At 35.5% G+C, this 20861-nt stretch overlaps 1 protein-coding gene across 1 annotated transcript; it reads left to right on the plus strand.

The window, feature by feature from the left end:
• Window positions 1-2889: 2889 nt before the first annotated feature.
• LOC143454071 (DENN domain-containing protein 5B-like) lies at window positions 2890-20377 on the plus strand. Its single transcript, XM_076954980.1, has 28 exons — window positions 2890-3147; window positions 4975-5057; window positions 5201-5378; window positions 6152-6360; window positions 6776-6983; window positions 7060-7247; window positions 7603-7728; window positions 9720-9846; window positions 10604-10767; window positions 11357-11518; window positions 11675-11809; window positions 11960-12137; window positions 12389-12522; window positions 12612-12722; window positions 12841-12966; window positions 13062-13220; window positions 13358-13586; window positions 14049-14127; window positions 14299-14427; window positions 14792-14913; window positions 15179-15327; window positions 15424-15534; window positions 15680-15822; window positions 15931-16137; window positions 16291-16442; window positions 16661-16760; window positions 16922-17093; window positions 18740-20377. The coding sequence occupies exons 1-28, from the start codon at window positions 3015-3017 to the stop codon at window positions 18887-18889; spliced, it is 4164 nt and encodes a 1387-aa protein (XP_076811095.1). The 5' UTR covers window positions 2890-3014; the 3' UTR covers window positions 18890-20377.
• The last annotated feature ends 484 nt before the right edge of the window (window positions 20378-20861 follow it).

Here is a 20861-nt window from a genome sequence, read left to right on the forward strand (position 1 = left end):
CATCAGTGTGTGTTCACCAAACAAAAGAACCTTATTAGTTATTACCCTCACATTAGTTCAAGGGAATGTACAGGCACTCGTGGGCATCAATATCGTGACTCTTTTGGAAACAGATAGGTTGTTTAAAATCGGCAAGGGGCCCGGTCATCAGTTCTTGCATTTGGTCTGGCCTTTGGCTACTAACTGGGCTACTGCACTTACAAAATAATTATGAAAGTACAATTCATTTATATGTGATTTTAAAAGGTAGAAAGGAGCACCGAAAATTTTGCAGCCCGAATTACTTCGGTCGAATCAGTTAAAAATACCCGAATTCGGTTTTTGACCGAATTTTTTTCCAAATTCGGCTGAATACCAAATAGGCTATAGGCTAAGTAAGGGAGGCTATAGGCCTACTCTTAAAATCCTTCAATCCTAGAAAACCATACTGTATCAACAGCTGATATCATTGTTTTTCACGTAACAGGAACACTATATATGTTATTAACGTACCATTCTGTTGCAAGTAACAGCTAACTATATTTGTAAGCTTAAAGTTGTAGGCTTATTATGTTTTGTTCGCTTTTACGATGCGATATACGATACGCTATTACATTGCATTACCTGGCCAAAAAATTTCGTTTCTTTTTTCAAAAATTCGGTTTCGAACCAAATCCAAAAAAACAAAATTTGGTGCCTTAGTTTTTAAACGGTTTTTGAACCGTTAAAGCGCCAAAGTCTGCGCGGTGCGCATGCTTTTGGGATAGGGGAAACGATTCGACCCCGATTTCGGTGCATAACTTCTCTAATACTTGACCGTTGGAAACAAATGTGGTATCGTCGGAGTCGGGAAAAACTCCCGTTTCCTCGCCGTAGATCACTTTCATTTAAGCAAATTCCCAACACTACGCCACCGACCGAGTATGAAACTTGTCCTAAATTTAAGGCGTAATATCTCGCCACGTGGTATCGCAATTTCGATCAGACCACGACGGAGCCTCAGAGCAACCACTCCTCTATAATTGTGTCTAGTGGCAACAGTATGACGTAATTAAATAGCAAACTATTTCCAGGTCTAACACGAAGGTTAGTTGGAACGTATCCGATCTGTTTTATCGCCGTTTAAAATTCGTTCAATTAGTAACATGACGTCTTTTCCAGATCACAAATTAATAAGTTTGCTTTGTTAATGTAATTTATTAGAAGCTAGAAAAATGCGTTTTTTGATCTTTAATAGGGGTTCCCCCCCGGAAATTAAGACGTTACTTGGTACGACGACGTTGTAGTGACATCAAATGTGTGGTATCTTTGAAGTGTTCTGCATTTCCGAACGAGACCCAAAAGTGCAGGCTATGCAGCCAGTTGCAACATCGTACACTTATAAAAGTAAACGAAGTGACTATTTCACCGTATGTAGGTCACGTACCTGTATGGAAAGAAAGCGTTGTGCATTAAACATGTCTGATGCAAAACGTAGCTATTTGGTGCACAAAATGGTTCAAAAAATCTTCCTTGTGTGCCTAACGTAAGTAATTCCCAAATAGCGATATTTGGTGTACACTCGCGCATACCGGTGAACACTTTTTGTTGCCAAAAAAACTTACATTCTGTACTGGGTCACTCGGTTAGGTTAGGGTTAGGAGAATGGGTAAGCAAAAAGTTGATTTTAGCAATTTAATGTTTGGCTGGAGTTACATTTAGATTAGAAGGCAGATTTCGGTAAGGTTTAGATCACTATGCTATAAAATTTAAATTAGGTTTACAAGAAACTGAGAAAAATACTTTCGAATTCACGATTTTTCCGTGAAATAGTGGTAGCCAAAAGTAAAACGAATATGCTTATGCTATTTCTCCTGCCAATGCCATAACTTACCGAAGTTTACTGTTAAGGAAAGATTTTATTAATTAGGCTTTAGAACAGTGGTTCCCAAACTTTTTCAGCTTGTGGCACACTAGAAAAATTAGAAAACGCTCGCGGCACCCTTACAAGAGAAGAAATGTTGCTTTAAAAAATTACCCTACTCTATCGACAATGCCATAATTGGTTTCATCGTCACATGAGCTTATTTCTCAGCTATTGAAGCAGCTAGAAAGCTTTTAAGTTGCATATGCTTGTCTGCATGCCTTATTTTAAATATTTATCCAGTTCTTTTCCAAAATTCCAAAAAGATTCGCGGCACACCTGAGAATCTGTGGCGGCACACAGTTTGGGAATCACTGCTTTAGAAGGATAAACTACCATACCTGAATGCTAAAGATAGTTGTCTATGTTGTAACTTAATGTCTCTGTTGAGCAGCAAATGATGGCGTTACAAATTACTATAGGTTACAGTCAAGAAAAACAGGCTTAAGCCTTGGTATTAAAAACATGAATAGGCTAGGCTTACGCTCTGTTTTTAGTGGACATTAATTACATACAGCATTTTTTATGGTGAAACCAGCGTTCGCACAGAATTGTTAGAAATATATTCAAGTAACCGTATCTGAGTGTATCCTTATCCTTCATTGCTATGTTTGCGTGAGTTTATGTGTTTGACCGTAACCATGGCAGCTAAAGTGCACAACGGTAATCAGTTACTAATACTAACTGTCGGCATATTGCTATGTATTGCCAGCAGGATGATCGGCTTAATGCCATATCACTATATTTCTTTTTCGACCTCTAAAAAGTACAACCTACCAAAACATACGACCTTGTATGATCTGGCTGACATCTCGGTAATATCGCAATGATACTAACTAACAGAGTAGTCTATAAAGACTCTAGTGCAGAAGTGCTAGTCAAATGCACTAAAACCTATTTTTAAATAGTATGCTTAATTCACAGGATATTTGTATACCTGTATTTATAGTAAACTTTACTAAGTTGATAGTTTATTAATAAATCATAAGAGCATTATGAAATAGCTGGCAAAAGATATAACTGGAGAACTACATGGTTTAACATCTAAAGGTCGTAACTTACTGAACCCTTACCTGATTGTTAAGTGTCAAGAAGTGTGTGGAATGCATGTAATCGTCAAAGTTAATAGACAATGGTTGTAAATTATTCAAATGATCCCAGAAGCAGAGAAGATATGACTCGCTTCATTGATTATTTCTTCATGTGTGGTTTAAATGTGTCAGAAGAACCAAAGCTCTATAAACATTTTGAAGAACCTTCACAAGGTATCATACATATTATTCATCTATATACATTGTAAATTACACTAAGTATTACAGCAACCACAATCTCTCCAGTACATTGTTTGCTAGCAGCTATATACAAATGTTATGAAAGAATATATTATAAGATGTGTTATCTTACTTTCTATATTATCTTCTATTATCTTACTTCATCGCTATACAGTTATTATTTAGAACAAGGGTCTGTAATTATTTTTTGGTGTGACCCAAACGTTTGGTGGGCATGATATTTTGCAATTTGTTTTTTTTTTAATTCAACACCTAGCACTGTTAGACTCTTTCATTTTAGTAAGGATTGGGTCATTACCAACTTGAACACTTGAAATGCAACAACACTAAATAAATTTTGATGTCTTATGACTCAAAGTAGAAGGTCTGCTGACCCAAACTTGGGTTGCAATGATTCACTATTTGGCATTTGCGGACTCTTAATTTTGAAGATAGTTGTGGTTATTGAATGTGTCAAACGGCTGTTTTGAACACCGAAAAATTGCGTTGAATGCATAATAGTATTGTTGAGGAATACAGAACTACGGGTGTACCGCCATTGTAATAATTAATATATATATAAATATATATATACGCACATATTCTTTTAAACTTTACACTTTTTGCCTCCTGCACATTTGTGTTCTCCATTATGAAAACACCATTCATGTTGAATTTTCTTACAGTCAAATAGTATATAGCTTGGCAATACATATTTGTATATGATATCTGTTAATGTTGTTTGTATGCTCTATGTTTTAGACTAATTGAGAACTGTCTTAGATACTACACAACCAGCTAGAGATGACTTAAAATACCACTTTTGAAGACCAATCAAGCGTAACATAATTTTTGAAGTTAATTATCTTGAAACAAGAATGAAAAAACAGTTTCTTTTTTAACAAATGATGCAACAAAGCTAAATGTGACGTAACAAACAAGTGTACTCGTCTGTACCTTTAACATTCATGAATAAAAAATGTAATACTAATTACCCAACACTTTTAATCATTGAACCTTTCAAAATCGGTTGACTCGACTCACATTGCAATGTAAAATGGATACCGCATGCTGCAGATTCGCAGGTTATTCTCCCAAATCTGATTTTTTGCAAACTGTATTTGGTCATATCATTTATTTTATACCATGGTACACATGTAAATAAGAAATCAACAGCCAAAGTTAAAGTTTTTGTTTGTAAAAATATGTGATCAACTGATACCACGAAGACAGGTTGCAAAATATTTTTGTTCTTTATATTTAAGTGAAAAATAGATAATTTGTATTTTTTTCATTCGCCAACAATATGACATGTTTAAATGTAAATCCTGATGCCTTGTTTATCAGGTGGACTACATTCATTAAGCGAAAGAACAACATTAACAAATTTAAATTTACATCCGGATATTAAAATCTGTTGTTTGTATTTTCACGAATCAAAGTAATTTTCGATATTTCATGTCACTGCTCTAAACAGATTTTAATCACCATATACAGTATGTATCTATGCATATTGAATATTGCTCTGTTGTGTTTCATTCATTCCCGCCTGTTGTATACCCTAACCAGTCATTCAAAGCGAAGCTTTCATTAATTTCTCAAAGTAAGCGCTTTGTCGTCACGCATCATAAATTTTTTTATTGCCATGCGAGTTTCTGCCAAGTCTATGATGAATGTCAAATTTGGGCTTTTTTCAGCAAAAATAACCTGACCATTGGAATTCTTTTAAAAATTCTTTCACCAGTTTTCTCGCTTTAGTGCTCTTTGATGCACAAGTATTCCGTTACACACCCTATCAAGTTTATATTCTTTTTGTTCTAGGTTTAAAAGGTAGAAGAATAATACCATCAGTTTTATGTCACTTTCCTAACGACATTTCTGACAATCCCTGGAGTTCTGCTGAGGTTTTGCTGAATAAAAATATTTTTCTTGTTTATGTTACATACATGACCTAAATGTGCAAGTAAAGTATCATATGTAAACAGGTATTCCATATAATTATCCATCATATGATTTCAATTATAATTGAATGTATTTTTTATTGCAGTTATGGAGGTTATGTGCTCCTGGTGGACTTTCAGTTCATATTGGAAATTCCACACCTGCAGTGGAACCTCACTTCCATTCATTTGCTATTACACGAGAAGGCGGTTCAAAGATATATGGCCATGTACTTACATTTTATGAAGTTTGTGTGAACCCAGATCAGCAAGGCAAACTTGCAGGTAAGTTTAAAAGCCGATATGTTTTTTCAAGACTTTCATGAAATCCAGTGTTGTTTGTTGACAGTATCATTGTTTTTCCATATTATGTTTCCTGTGCATGGTGTCAAATTTTCATGGTGCTAGTTAATATCATCACCTTGTAAGGAACATTTTGTGCAGCACGAAATGTATTTTGGAATTTTCAATTAATAAGTTAAACAGTTTTAAAAGCCTAATAGTGAGATCTTTGCTGATTTGAAACCAGACAGAAGTAGCGAAAAGAAGAAGTTGACAGCAAAATAGCCAGTCAAAATATGATGTATCGAGTAGAGTAAATTATAGATTGTATTCAACATTTGTACAGCGTTATGTTCTTAATGACTTATCTTTTGAACACTTTAGTGTGTATTGCAACCCTCGGGTAATATTAGAAGTCTTCATTTGGCTCTCAGAGCAATTTGTGTAATTTAAATCCATGCTATAGCTTATGGCACTGTATGCATTATAACATTTTATATCCTTGGCTTTCCTGTCTGACTTGTTTGCTACTCCCTAACCATTCTTGTAGTTGTTCATATGGGACAAAGTTTATCTTAGGGTGAACTTTGACTCACCACAGTTTGTCAGCCATAAAATAGAGAGGGACAATGCTGCTGAAATACCCTAATCTACTTATTACTTCCACTGTTTTTACTTGATCACAAACATACAGACTTAAATGTGTGTATTGTTCACTGTTTTATTGTCTTAGCATGTGGCCATGAATGTCTTTTGTATACTTTTTATTATTACAGATTGCCTAGGACTTGATTGCAGTGATGACAGCAAAAAGATATTTGTACAAAAGTGTGCTGGTTTCATCACCCAGCTTGCCCTTATAAACACTTGTGAGAAAGTTTTAAAGTCGTTGTACAAATCATTTGTCACAAATCAATCAGCAAACATTCAAACATCCAACAATGCCCTGCCCATTGAAAGCTACATTTACAATCTACTGTATGAGGTATATAGCTTATATTAAATATATGTAAAATATCGGTAATCGTATAATCGCTGAACTTCACTGTATTGCCAGTTCACAGATTTTAAGCTTTCTTATGTTGTGTAATATTAACTGGCATAATATCAATCTCCATATTGTTATGTAGAGTAGCACAATATGAAGCATTGCATGAAAGCATGACTAACCTTACTGTAGCTCTGATCAAAGTAGCTCTGATATAAGACTATTGTTTTGATATCAACACTGAAAGAGGATATCCAGAATTAGTGTTAAAGATTTCATTACGTGATTGTCTTTCATGACAAACTTTGTTCCAGGGAAAAATTTTTGACAATTACGTATCAGTATGTTCTGACGTTATCATTGAATTATCATGCAAACCAATTTTAGCAATCTTTTTTTTATATTTTTAAAGGTTCCGCAGTTGACTCCAGGCTGCAGTCTCAAACTCTCTTGCATGGGTCACGTCGATCCAGTTATTGTTCATCAGCCTGGCAGTTCCGATTTGCCACTTCTTGATGTCAACTTATCAACAGTGTATGGTTTATTAGGAGGCGCCAAAAACCTGATGAACCTCCTCACTTCACTGTTGTACGAACATCAGATTCTGTTGGTGTCAGAAGGTAGATTTGAATGCATTATCAAAATTGTTTTACAATCTTACACGTTTTTATGTGAAGATGGGTTTTTTATTGGTAGATAGCTACAAGCTGTCATTGGTGGGTGAAGGGATTACTTCACTGCTATTTCCTTTTCAATGGCTAGTCACTTATGCCACTGTGTTGCCATATGAAGTTGCCAAACATTTCTTTGATGCCCCTGTTCCTTATGTGATTGGTGTTGTTGTTGCTAGTGATGAAAAGAAGTTAGTGCGGCAAGCAATTGAAGTAAGGATTATGACTATTGCACTTTAACTCTAACATGTTTACTACTATCATGGACTTGCAGAAGTAAATTATGTGACTATTTGAAAAAAGGATGCGGTTGATTTTGGATCACTAAGCATTCAGTTAAACTTTTTTTTTATTCTATTACTGTATGCAGCTTGTTATTGTTGTCTTATGTAGGAGTAATAGCAATGGGTTATGGGTATTATAATAGGCTAAAGTTTAAACAGGAAAATCCTGGCAGAGTAATTCTCACCCAAATCTTATTTTGATTTTCTCTAAGGGGCTTTTTGAACTGATTTGATATGCATAGATACTGAAGGCTCAAGGAACTAATATTTCCGTGTGTCTGCAGGTAAATCAGTGTTATGTTGATTTGGATGAAGCCAGTGTGGAAAGCCCAGAAGATCAGCCGGGTTTTCCAAATCAAGCAGAAATAATTCTTAAAATTGAACATGTTATGGAAGCATACAAAAACGAGGTGAAAGTCTTTAACTATTTTGCTATTTTTATTTAACCATTTCCCTTATATGTAGTGCATAATTTAGTTATAGTTTATTGCCAAGAAAGTAGGGATGCTACACTACAACGTATGACTGCTATTATGGATATACTTCAATTTAACATTAACTAATGTTAGACTTTTTTTGTGTGTACATCACATCTATACTGGTTTAAATTTTTGTTCTTTAGGCTGAACATAGTTTTGCTTTTGAAATACCATGGTAGCTTGTTTAGTCAAATTTGAAGGTATCGTATAGATTGAATTACTTTGGCTCATTCAAAGTTTCGACTATCGAAGTTAATATAATTCAAATTTGTGTCAAATAACCATGAAAACTTGCCTAGCAACAGTAGATACTTTTTTGCAAACGTCTAAGATGTGTGTTTGTGTAGGTACTTTTTTAATGAAAAACAGTTTTGAACCAAAACAGTCCTTCCCCAAGTAGATGGTTACACCCACTGTGGGTGCTGGAAAGTTCAAAGTTTTTTTTGAAAGAGGGTTGATAGAGGAGGCGTCAAAACAATAGTGCGGTGAACTGGTAACATATGTAGAATCAGAATGTTTTACATTGTGTTAATATGAGTTTTCAGTAAGCAAGAGGAGCAAACTTAGGAGAAAATCTGGCTGTAAGTAGTTGATGACTACTGACTTTCTACTAGATAGGCTGCTTTTTTCACTACGTTTTTTGACGATATAGTAACTGAATTTTTATATTTACATACCTTTTTATATACTTGAATTACTTATTTTGATGTGATCTTTTCAACCAAATTGTAATATTTGTCTTTTAAAACACAGGTGTGATACAGTGCCATTTCATAATGATATTATAAATAAGTACTTGTAAAGCAGAAATGCCATGTATACTGTATGCTGAGAGTTGATTGTGTACCGTACGCTGAGAGAACTGATTTAACCAACAAGCCCACCATACATAAATATATATGTATCATAACAAACTTAAGAACAACTTTAATTGTAGCAACAAGAAATGGTTGTTTGTTCAATTTAGCGTTTTTTTGCCAAATAATGGTGAAAGGAACATAATGGAGACATGGCAATTTAGATATGTAAAACCAGCTTTAAAGATTTCTGTTTGGTTGCTTTTATAACGTATTGTTTCTGACAAGTGACTGATTAAGGCCATTTAAAGAAATATAGTGGAGGTAATCGGCATGGAGACCTCAGATTATCAGATAGCCTTTTTTTTAAATGTAACTATTTCATCGAGTAGGTCACAGAGAATATTAGGTTAACTTTAATTTATTTAAAAAGTATGTAGCTTGGGAACTATCGTGCCAGTGTAAGTAGTCAGTGAATATTTTCAAACTTCTTATTAGTTATATTGATAAGATAGTTGCATTGTTTGATTTTGTATACATTATTTTGAGCTATCTGGTCTCACATAGTTTTGTGATTTGGGATGTGCTAGGGATTTTTTGAGAGCAAAGATGGCGCTGAAATACTTATCACAAACAAGCACTAGACTATGATAATGGCATTAAACGTTGTCCTAAACAAAAATGTTTAGTTATTTTAACTGTTACGTTGCAATTGTTTCTTTCCAATGTTGCTTACGTATCTCTGTAACCTTTCAACAACAGCATTGTGACATCTTCACCTAGAGTTCCTAAATGTTATACTGGCATCCACATAAGAGTTATCAGGTGGAGAAGCGTTTATAGAATGCAGAACTAACATTTGATATTTCCTTCCTATAATTACTCATTATATCAAAACAAATCACCATCATATTACATTGCAATGATTGATTTTTTTGATTAGTTTCAAGATAATGAGACATGTTATTCGAGCGTTTGAGTTACAGAGCTTCCGGTTATCCATAGCTGTTTATGGACATTGGGCTCTTTTCCCACACATTTGGAGTTACTGAAATTTTAGTTGATCTGAAATTTCAAAGTATGCAAGATTAATTTATCAAGCTTCTATTTTATGCAATTTAACAGATTAACGCTTCAAAACAAAAAGGGACAATTAGCACTACAAGTACATCTTCTTCAGCTCCTAAGAATTTATCTGTCAGTAGTGAAAATGGAAATACTTCAACTGGTACCAATAACAACACAAGTAAAGGTAACCTATGTTTAACTGTCTTATTTCTTACACTACAGTGCACATGCATTTGTTATCGAATATTTCTTAGCGGTTCTGTTAGTATATGGTCTTTGGAGTGAAGTACTTTTGCCTTTAGGGTAATTTCATTATAATATGAACATTGGTTGGAACCACCATATTTTTTGCTTGCTTAAATGATTCTGTTTAATTTTCTGTTTTTCGAAAAAAAGTTGCGCATTGTTGTTTTATTGTCGTTCAAAGTTAGGAGGTCAAAAATTTCTATCTCAAAATGTAGAGAAAGCCCACCCCTGAAAACATGGGTTAGATCAAAAAATTATCCAAATACAATTAACAGATCTCGAGACATTACAGTTTGTTTGTTGCTGCTTGATTTAAAGCCATTTAATGGTCAAAAACATTTTCGCCCATAACTTGACAACTGCTCATCCAATTTTCGTCAAATTTTCACTGTTCATCTTGGAAAATTGAATAAAATCATTCCAGCAAATAAAAAATAGGGTGGTTCCAAAAGTTGAAATTTTTGTTCCTATTGTAATGAAATGACTCTTTATAGAAATTTCCATGGAAACTATTTAAGCAACATGGTTATGAACATGGTTAGACAGAGACAACAAAAAATATTTCAACTATGAATATGTAATTGTGTTGTATAATATATAGGTTATATTTTTTATTCGATGTCGGTACTAAAGGTTGATTTCTTATTTACACTGCTCCTGACAACTGTTTCATGAATATTCTTTGTTTATCGTAGATGTGGCTCAAAGTGAAGAAAGCTTGACAAAACTCCAAGCAAATGAAACAGTGTCTCGTATTGCTGATATTGCTCGTAAAGCTGGAGTCATTAACTCCTTGGAGGACATCGACAGTTTACATGCCAATGTCGCTTCTAATACAAAATTTGGTCATAGATTGCAGGTGAAGTGTAGCAATCGCATGGAATGTTCAGCCAAATGTGGTGATTTGTGGAGTACAAAACTCTTTTTCTTGTAGTTGTCCTTTTCTGTAGCTTAGGTGTTAGGTATCTTGTATGACCAAGGTTTTTGAAGTGTTTTGGGTGGAAAAAAAGTCTTAATTTTCTCGAACGTCTCTTAAAATTTACCCTTCTACAACTGCTGCAGAAAACCAGCAGATAGCCTAAGTTAAGAGTCTTAAGTCTCTTAAAATCTTATAGCAATGGCCAAAGTCAAATCTTAAAAAATAACGAGTTTGAGTATGAAATATCACTATATATCACCACTATATGACAAATCAATGTGGTATAAAATCAATAGTGGCTAGCTCTATTTCATCTTACAAGTACTTAAAATTTATTTGTTGTGTTTTCATAAAAGATGCGATTTGTTTATCATGAATAATAACAATTTTTTTGGATCAGAGTGCTTAATTTGGTATTGTTATTTCTGATTATGACAGTCACTTGGGAAGTGGTAAATGTAAAAACTTTGAGCCAGTTCAACATGAGCATTGGTGTCACTGTGACGTGTTGATGTATTTTTATTTTAAGGTAAGTGAAGCAGTGTTTTGCGAGCAGAAGTTCAACATTGCTATTCGAGAAACGTTGGCTGCATCGTTTCTCTCAATTTTCTCACAATATGACAAGTTTGTAATTCACCCCAATCTTGATGAGGAGGGTTCATGGAGTGAAACCCAGGATAATTTTGACAAGGTAAGCTACATCACATGCTTTTGATACTTTAATATAAAACTCATTGCTAAATGCTAATCAATTCTGATATGCGCTTTTTTATGTTTACAACATCTTTTGTTGGTGAATCATCTGTAAATATGATTACAAGTTTAAATGGTGTATCACATTATGCAGACATCATTTCTATCAGACCAGCCAGAGTCCAGATTACCCTTCCTTTTTTCTTTCCTGGAAACGCAAATTTTTGCCTCTTTTGTTGACAATGCAATCCTGGCTCATCAAACTCAACAAGACGGTGGCAATGCCAAGGTGAAGCCTATTTTTAATTGGAGTGACATTGGTAATTTGATTATACTGAATCTTTCTTTCTGTGAAGTTTATGACAAAAATATTAAGGGAGCTACTGTAACTAGTAATGGACTGGTACTAGGTAGGGTGAATTTGTTTTTGATTTCACAGGATCCATTTTTAAGACTTTTTGATGATCGCATTGAGCAGTCAAAAATTCCTCCTGATCATACTAAGAGTCCAACTACATTGGATCCTCCAACGCCAGAAGGAGTCTTTCGAACATTGTCAATATCTTCATCCCATACTATCACTTCTCCATATGTTGAGTCATGGATCAAAGATGCAGGTATCATCTTTTTGAGATGCTTCTCTTGTTTCTCGCTATCAATATTTACATTAAAAGCAGTTGTTGGGAAGATATTCTATTTTTGATTAAGAGTTTTAAACGTTGGTTTTTCATTGTTCAGCTAAATGCTTTGTTTTGAAAGTGTTGCCCAGGTTGTTGTTGTATAATCAAATCAACATGGTAACCTCGGATTTTGGAATATTTTATTTAAAATAAACGTTTTTAGTTTGTAGCGGTACTTTTTTTTGTAGAAAATGCCGTCGAAAAGAGATTAAGTCATGTAGATATGGTCAGTTGCCTTCCGCATCCGGTGCATGTCGCAATTCCAGAAGATACTACCAGCATCCCCATAATGAACGCTCAGGGTACATTTCCAGTGATACGAGTGAGTCACATCCTTCCCTTAAATTTAAAAGTCTAATGTGTTGCTTTTATTGTCATTATTACATACTTATTCCTATCAATTTTATATAGAGTGTGTTGTTGGAATCTGAAGCCTTTGAAACCAAGAAACATCACCTAAAAAGAAGAGATCAGTCCAGAGCCGCCTTTAAAAAGCAGACTTCAGTTCGTGCATCAAAATGGGTGAGAAATGGACAATGAAATATCCCTAATGCTCTCCTGTTATTTTCATTACATCGTAACATGCAATAGAAACATCCTATTGGTTATGATGTTTTCACAAAATTTTCTGTATCATCAGAAAAAGATTCAGGAAGCTCGGTCAAAATTATTACGGCAGCCTAGCATATCAGAATATTCACCTGAGCTTATTGCACAGACCAACTGGATGTTCGTTGAAAAATTATTGAAGGATGTCAAGAGCAAGGTTTCTTGTTTGTATTCAGCCATATCACTGGTCTACTGACTTGTTTCTTTTTTACAGGTTTTCTTTAAAATAATTACCTTTGTCCATTTTTGCAGACAAAGAAGATTCTGGTAGGCAAAATGGGTCAGGAGGCGATAGAGCTTGGACATGATGATGTGAGTGTCTCGGATCTGGAAGAAAACACATGGATTGCAAGTCTTTGTGATTTGCTTGAAAGGGTCTGGAGTCATGGTTTATTAACAAACCACAAGAAGGTAGCATAAATTAAAAAATTATATTTTTATGGCAAGAATTTTTTGATTTGCATTAGCTACTACCTCATCAGTTGAAAAGTTGAATTTGTTGGTTAAAATTAAACAGTTATAAAACGTTTAGTTTGTTTTTATTTTAGGGCAAATCCGCTCTTTGGTCTCACCTGCTGCAGTATCAGGTAGAAGAGGAAGAAAAGGCTCGCAAGAAAAGTTTTCAGCGATTTGGCGGGAGCTCACCTTCCCTTGTTAATGATGCCGTCGAAGATGACGCACATGTCTCTTCACCTTTCAACCCAGTCACATCCTACTATTCACTTCCTCGATCTTTTCCAAGGAAGAAATCAAAAGCTGTTCGTCAACAAAGTGAAGGTATTTGTTATAAAAGCGAGATTTTATTGAATGTAGTTCCAGCAGACCAACGCTGGTAAACAAGGTTGCAGTAAAGTTAACATTGAAATTAAACCAAAATCCATCTGAATAGCAGAGAAATTGCTTACAAATAGCATGATTTTCTATCATATTGGTATGTATTTAAATGATCTGAACCTATTTGAGCAAAGACGTGTTTTCGTCTTTTTTTGCTTTGTTGCATCTTGATCCTCAGGATTGCTTTTTTATCATCAAAGAAATGTCAAATTAGTTTTAAAAAGTGTATGGCTTTTGAAGTATGCGCTCTTAGTTTTTAAATTTTTCCTACCAAATTTATTAAATGCGTGACGTCAAATTACTCTCCACTCCGTAAATATAATATAGTTTGATCGAACATACAGTTTACAACGATATTATGCTTAGTTACAACTAAATGTTAAAATTTTGCTGCCTTAATTGCAGATCGTAATTCTGAAATTTCAAATTCCTCCAGTCAGCAGAACATCCCATTAATGGAATACACTGTGATCACATCGCTGGAGTAAGTACTATCGCTAAACAGCAAATTTAAACTTGTCCTTGTCTAGTATTCTATTTACAATAATGAAGGTAAAAACTATAACAGCTCTTTCAGACAGTAGTGTGGCATGGCTTGTAACATTTTCAAAGTCATGTTAAGTTATGTAATTTTGTGACTCCTTCTCAATTTTAGACGAATCCAGGCGATGCGAGAAGTCCAGACAGAAGTTGGAAGAAGTAGAGCGTGGATCCGCCTCGCTCTTGAGCAGAAGCAACTCCATACTTACCTCAGGGAGTTGCTAAGCAAAAATAGATTGCTCGAGTAAGCAATACTCCAATTAACACTTAATATTCGTCCAACGAATAGCGTTAAATTGAAACTGTCTCAATATAAAGTATGTCATATATGGTTGATATATTTCTGCAATGAGCATGTGTAACCCAACTGACCACTCAAACAGTTGATGGGGGTAATTTAATTGTTTACATCACATCATGAAAGTTTCTCTTCATCTGATGATGAAAATAAGATAATTGATAATACTAACCTAATAGTTAATCAATACGAAGTAACGTAGTCTCTCTTAATGTTAGTGTTGCACACGATGTACAGTATATATATAATTATATATGCATGTTTTGGCGTGGTATTATTTTTCGATATGGATTTATCTATTCGTTTTCAGTCGCATGTACAAGAGATACTCCTTGCTACAGTGCGAAGATGAACGCGAACAATTTCTCTATCATCTTCTTTCGTTAAACGCAGCAGATTTCAATTGTTTCACGAACTCGTTTCCCAAAACAAGTAAGCAAAAACAGACAATCAAGTCAAATTCAAGTCAAAATCGGTTAATTTCTTTCACTATGTTGATAACAATTTAACAAGCGATTGAAGTTCAAGTTCTATAACAGATTTTATTTTCACGAATTCTACAGATATAGTTCCAGAATGTATTGGTTTTAAAATTACAATGACGCTATACCGGTATCGCAGCATTGGATTTCCCCATCCGTTTTATCTCAGATAATAAACTAATGTCATAGCACTACCATGGTTTGCTTACTTCTAGCTATAGAGTATCAGGTCTGGATTGTCCCGGGTCGTCAATTTGCGGGAGCATCCCAGACTTCCGCCAACGTTTACATGAGCATATGCGGTGAGCACTGTTACACTGAACGAATCATTGTTCCTAAGGGATGTCTGGAATTTACTTTCAAGGTACATGTCTAAAGCAAGAAATTTTCATCATTGTCCTATATTGGATAAACGGGATTTTTATGTGAATCTTTTTGAGTATTACATTCCTATTTCTAGCATCAAAATCTTGGTGTGATAACAACACTGACCATAGGACATGATAATGCTGGCATGTTGCCCAAATGGTTGCTTGATGATGTAATCGTTCAGAATAAAACCACGGGCCAGGTATGACAGTGCAAATCGCCATATCCCCAAGTAATATCTTTTAAGCTACGATTATACGAAGATTCGAAGAACTTTTTCTGTAATGATTGTAACTTTGTTGTACAACTATGTGCTTGCTGTTGTCATAAATGCAGTTATTTTTCAGACATGTTGCTTTTCTTGTCGTCGTTGGCTTGGCAAAGGTGTGGACGATGGTAGTTTAGAGCGCCTTTTAGTGGCGGAAGTGATTCCCAGGAAAATGGACGTATTGAAATTTGCTAACAATCTGGCCCACTCCAATTCGAAGCGGTACTTGCTTGTGTGCTTACCTTTAACAAAACTTTAACTCTACCTTTAACAAAACTTAGTTTCAACAAGCGAGCTTTAGTTTTTTACTAGTGGGATCGTATGTTGCAGCGCTAGCCCGACCTCAACAATACCTGAATTGCAAGAATTAGTTGGTCAAGCAGTTAACAACATCGTAAAATATTACTATAAACCAGCGCGTGACCGAAGACTCGATGTATCGCCCCCTCCAGCGTCTTTTACTAGACTTTTGTTTAACCTGGTGAGGTCGCTGGAGAGCGTGTTCACGCATGGCCTGAAAACAGGCCGCTTTATCAAGTAAGTCAATACCATTTTGCTCGAGTTATCTTATGGTATTTCCGTGGTAAGAATATATAATAGATAGCAAGTTGTTAAGTGAAAAATATCGCCATCTGTCAAGCTTCGCAATTCGCAAGTATCATTTCGTTTTCTCTTACTCTACTTTTTCAGACGTCGTCTCTTTGCACTTGACGTTATCGGGGCTTGCTTCGATTACTTCCGCGATAACATCAAACCAAGTGTCCCGACAATTCGTTTCAAGCCGACCAACTCCCCACCAACAACCTTCCACACTGTTGCCGCCGGTGGTGACTGGTTTCTTGGTAAATTCAAAATCTTATGCTCGCTAGACAAGAGATGTTTGGAATTGACAAAGCATTAATGATTATTATTAATCTTTTTATTTACAAAGCAAAGAAGAAGAATTCGATTGATCGAACTTATTTTATCAATTACCACGAACTAGCGATTATTGCGTTTGTTGTAGCTGACCTACGTCATAGTATCGTTTTAAAGCGGGCGATTTTGCTCACTTGTATAGGGAGTCGCAGGAGTTCGGCCGGTTTTCGGATGGACAAGCGGCCACGCGAGGGTTATGACAGCAGGAAAGACGTAAACGACGTTATTAAAAGTGAAGCATGGTACAGCACTTAACGTACAGTTTACTGGTTATGAATTATAATTTCGAGATGAGCTTTGATGCCGACTTAATCGGATTTTAATTGGCGGTTTAAAACTCTATATAACGTGTAAACGCAGAGTTTACGCCTTTAAGTTAATCCGCAAAACCCGTTTATTTCAGCATTGCCAAGGAGCGAGTGGCGACAGCGCGTCTCTGCCAGTTGTATCAGCAGATTTACAGCACCAGCCAACACCGAATGGGCAAGGACGACATATTCCACTTGCTTATGTGCGTCGGCATACATGAACACTCTGTCGCTTTGTGGTTGCCAAAGATCTCTGAAGTGGCTCGGGTAAGGGCAAAAACACCAACAACTAATTGCAATATACTTTGACTTTGAGATAGTAACAAACTGTCGGTGCAAGTTAAGCCCACGATAAAGCTGCACTTTGATGTAGGATTTTTGAAGGGTGTGCTTCGTGTTTGTAGGGGGAAGTAGTACAAAAACAAATTTATTTAATATCAAAGACTAGTTACCGATTAACCTCGTAAAAAATGAAAACAGATGTAGAATAGAAAGGTAATCGCTGGCAAAAATGTGTTGCGAATTTGAAGTTTATCATGACACGCTCGGCGAAACTCTGACGTCACTTAAACGATGCGTGACAACAAAAGCGCATGCTTACAGCGTGAAAATGACCGGGAGTATTTTGCCGAGTTTTGTATCGAAAGAGATCTATGTGATATTGTATATACTGTATAGATCAGTGGTTCCGAAAATGCTACGCTGTGTTTCGTGTAACCCTAAGATTCCGCGAGAAACGTCAAGGATTGGGCGTGATAGTTGCAAATATTATTAAATATAACTCGCCAGCCGCTACAGTAAATGATTAAACGTGCTGCTTTAGGGCGCGTCAAGATGACAAAAGTGAGCATCAATGTGTGCTGTGTAACCCGATTTATTTGCGGTAGATCGCAATTCTTGCCAAGAAATAAGAGTTCTAATCCATTGATTTGTGCGACGTATTCCAAATATGATACATGTCTTTTTCTAGCATCTTGAGACGTAGTATTCTCAAAATATGCCATACGAACACAGTTGCATTTTTCCATATTCACTTTTACCTAATATTACAATGTGATCGAGGGGTTTTGTCTGGGCAAAATTTTGTAAATTGATTGAATATTTGCCGCTTAAATCCAAGTACTTTTACGATTCGTGGTTTTCAAGATATAAACAACGTACACAAAAACAATTCGTTATAACAGATAGGATGGTGAAATGAGAACCCATTGTAAAATATTCAGCGAAACTAACTTTCAAGACTTTTATCTGAGGCTTAAGTAGAAAATTTACTTCAGTAACTAAAACATTTTTGTGTTTCCATTAAACAACTTATAATTGCAAACGCTGTAACTTGACTGTGAGGGATGTTAATTGCATATAGAATGACTTGATTCTGTCTGCCTATCATTTAGGCTACAAAGCAGTCCGATGAACGGACCATTACAGTCTGACGCATTACCATACCATATGTCAACCCAAGTAGGCTACGGTACAGGCATCATTGTGTTCAAAATAAACATTTTGATTATAATCTATACATAACGTCTAAAGAAATATAAATCGATCAGCGTATTTCTACATTCCATTTAATGGCCACCTGTTGCTTGTTTTATCTATAAATATTCCCGCCTTACAATAGTCAGCAAAGGACTCTCGTTAGTTCCCGTACTACAAGTGACCGTCTTGCAGTAACACTCCGTGATTTTCCTTTGTGGCTTCGTAATCACCGCCGATTGCGTCAATATCAACGTCAAATATACGACATCTTCTTGACAATAATCGCTTAACCACAGAAATGTTGCTTACTATCTTCACCAGTTTTTTCTGGTAATGATGCATTTTGATTGTTGATGAGTTTGTTTTTGCCCTGTGCATCAGTCCCACCCAGAAGTCTGTGTTAGTTCACGAAATTGTGATTTTTTTACTTTCAGAATCGTCAGGACCTGTACCTTGACTCTGCCTTTCTCTGCGATATGTCGGCTGTCGTATTCCTTGGTCAAGTTCTTAACATGCTGCATGACTTCGAGATACCTTTGGACGTTTCTTTGTTGAGAGGGAGCGATGGTATTATTGGTTTTTAAATTAAATTTCTTATGCTCTACTCACTCCTCATCGACTGTGAACATTGTGAAATACATTGGATAATTCAAAAGCTTTTTCCTAAACTGCCAATGCTGTAGGGCTGATTACCTTGAAGTAATAATAAGCTTTCATTCTTAATTCTTGCCATTCTGTGTTATCTCTTTAGTACATCTGTAAATTATTGCTTCACCGAAGCACTATTAGTGTTAGTTTTGTGAAAACTGTGTTCAAATTCAGAATTTTTGAAAGTACTCGAATTTTTTGTAATGAAAAATAGTTAGTGAAATTGTAACAGCTTAACGTAAGAACGTTAGCTTGGCTTTTTTTATTTCATTCGAACCAATTCCTTGCGAATAAGCTGGTGTCTGCTTTAAGACCACGACTTTGATGTACTGTTAAATTTGTTGTTGCGTTATATTTTAATTCCAGTTTTGCAGAGTTCTGATGAACTTTTCAATTATTTTTCGTGAACTTTCAACTTTGTGAGGTGTATGATAGCATTTAATATCAGTATTACTGACTTCAATTATTGTCCATTGCAATTGAATTTTATGCATTATGTTCCCAAATGATTTGAACGAAGCCATGAATAAGTTTTTTGTTCTTGTTTTGCTTATCCGAGTTATAGTAATACGCCTGATGTTATATCCAAAATTTTGAAGTAGAAAAATGTGTTAATTGGCTCAAAGCGCGTAAGGTATTCGTGCAAAAGGAGGCCAAGTGTTACACTTGTTTTTGTTTGGTATGGTTTGGCTAAAATCTCTCCCCGTTGTAAAACTGGGAAATTTGGCCGCTTATCAACACCGGCGTGATTCACTTATTAAAGTAACATTGCCTTTTTGTTTTACGATTTCTGCACGAATTAATTCTCAGTGAGCAGTAAATAACGTCATTGACCAGTAAAAAGAAATTGGGAGTTGTTAAATGTCTTTGATATTCCACAAATGCGTGCAATACCAACACGATTTATTTTCCCCAATTTCGCGATTTTTCTTGTGTTTTAACACGAATCATGGTTCAGCTTGTTAGATTATTATTGTTTAGCATTTTTTATCAATTAACGACTGAAATGGAATGTTCATAAAAATATTGTATGTGCTTATCGGGTCATAGTTGTAGTGAAACTTATAAAAAAAACGGTGCCAGTACAATGATTTGGTAGGCGTAATAAATCACCAATTAATTAATTACTGGAAGCGTTAAAATCTTTACCATATATTGCGTGCCTCGGATTGCCTTGTACGACCTGTATATCTGAAAGACCGTCGTTCCTTGTTTTTATTGTCTTTTACATCAAATGAACTATGATTATTCTGATGTTCTGTTATAAAATATATTTGTTTCTTGTTTTCTGTGTTTTAGTGCCCACTTCCATATTTCAAGCGCCCACTATTGTTGTTTTTGTCTTTGCTATTTACAAAATTTATCCAGTAATAATCCTGCCGTTTACTTATGCCTCGAATAAAACATCTGTTTCGTTATCTTAACACTAGAACGGTTCCAACGCTTCGACGAACTCTCAGCTAGCCATATGTCATAATGCCGACTCCAAACAACGCTGACACCTTTATTGGATCAAAATATCTTGCTATCGTAAATAGAAAGTCTGCTTGTGTAGTGTACCAAAAACGTTATCGCCTTGTTTTTCGGCGTGGATTACAACATTTTGGTTTCAATAATGACAAGACACTATACGTGTACGACGACCATAAACGTTTTTACTAGCCTGAATTTTTAACTAAGTATATTAAGGTTAACTCAGTAATTTCGTTGTTATTTGGGGTTTGTTTACACCTTGTTTTTCTCGTCATCTTCAAGATTTTTACCATTTAGGTGGACATTGCGCACGGCCCTGTCATCTAAGCCCGGTTTGTTTGCGGCACTTAAGTTTACACAGCAACCTTTGACGAACGCACTTGGGGTCGAACGACACTTCTTAGACTGTTATTTTCCTTTAATCGGTCACCCATG

This window comes from Clavelina lepadiformis, chromosome 1 (assembly GCF_947623445.1).
Source record: "Clavelina lepadiformis chromosome 1, kaClaLepa1.1, whole genome shotgun sequence".
In the NCBI taxonomy this organism is placed as follows: Eukaryota; Metazoa; Chordata; class Ascidiacea; order Aplousobranchia; family Clavelinidae; genus Clavelina; species Clavelina lepadiformis.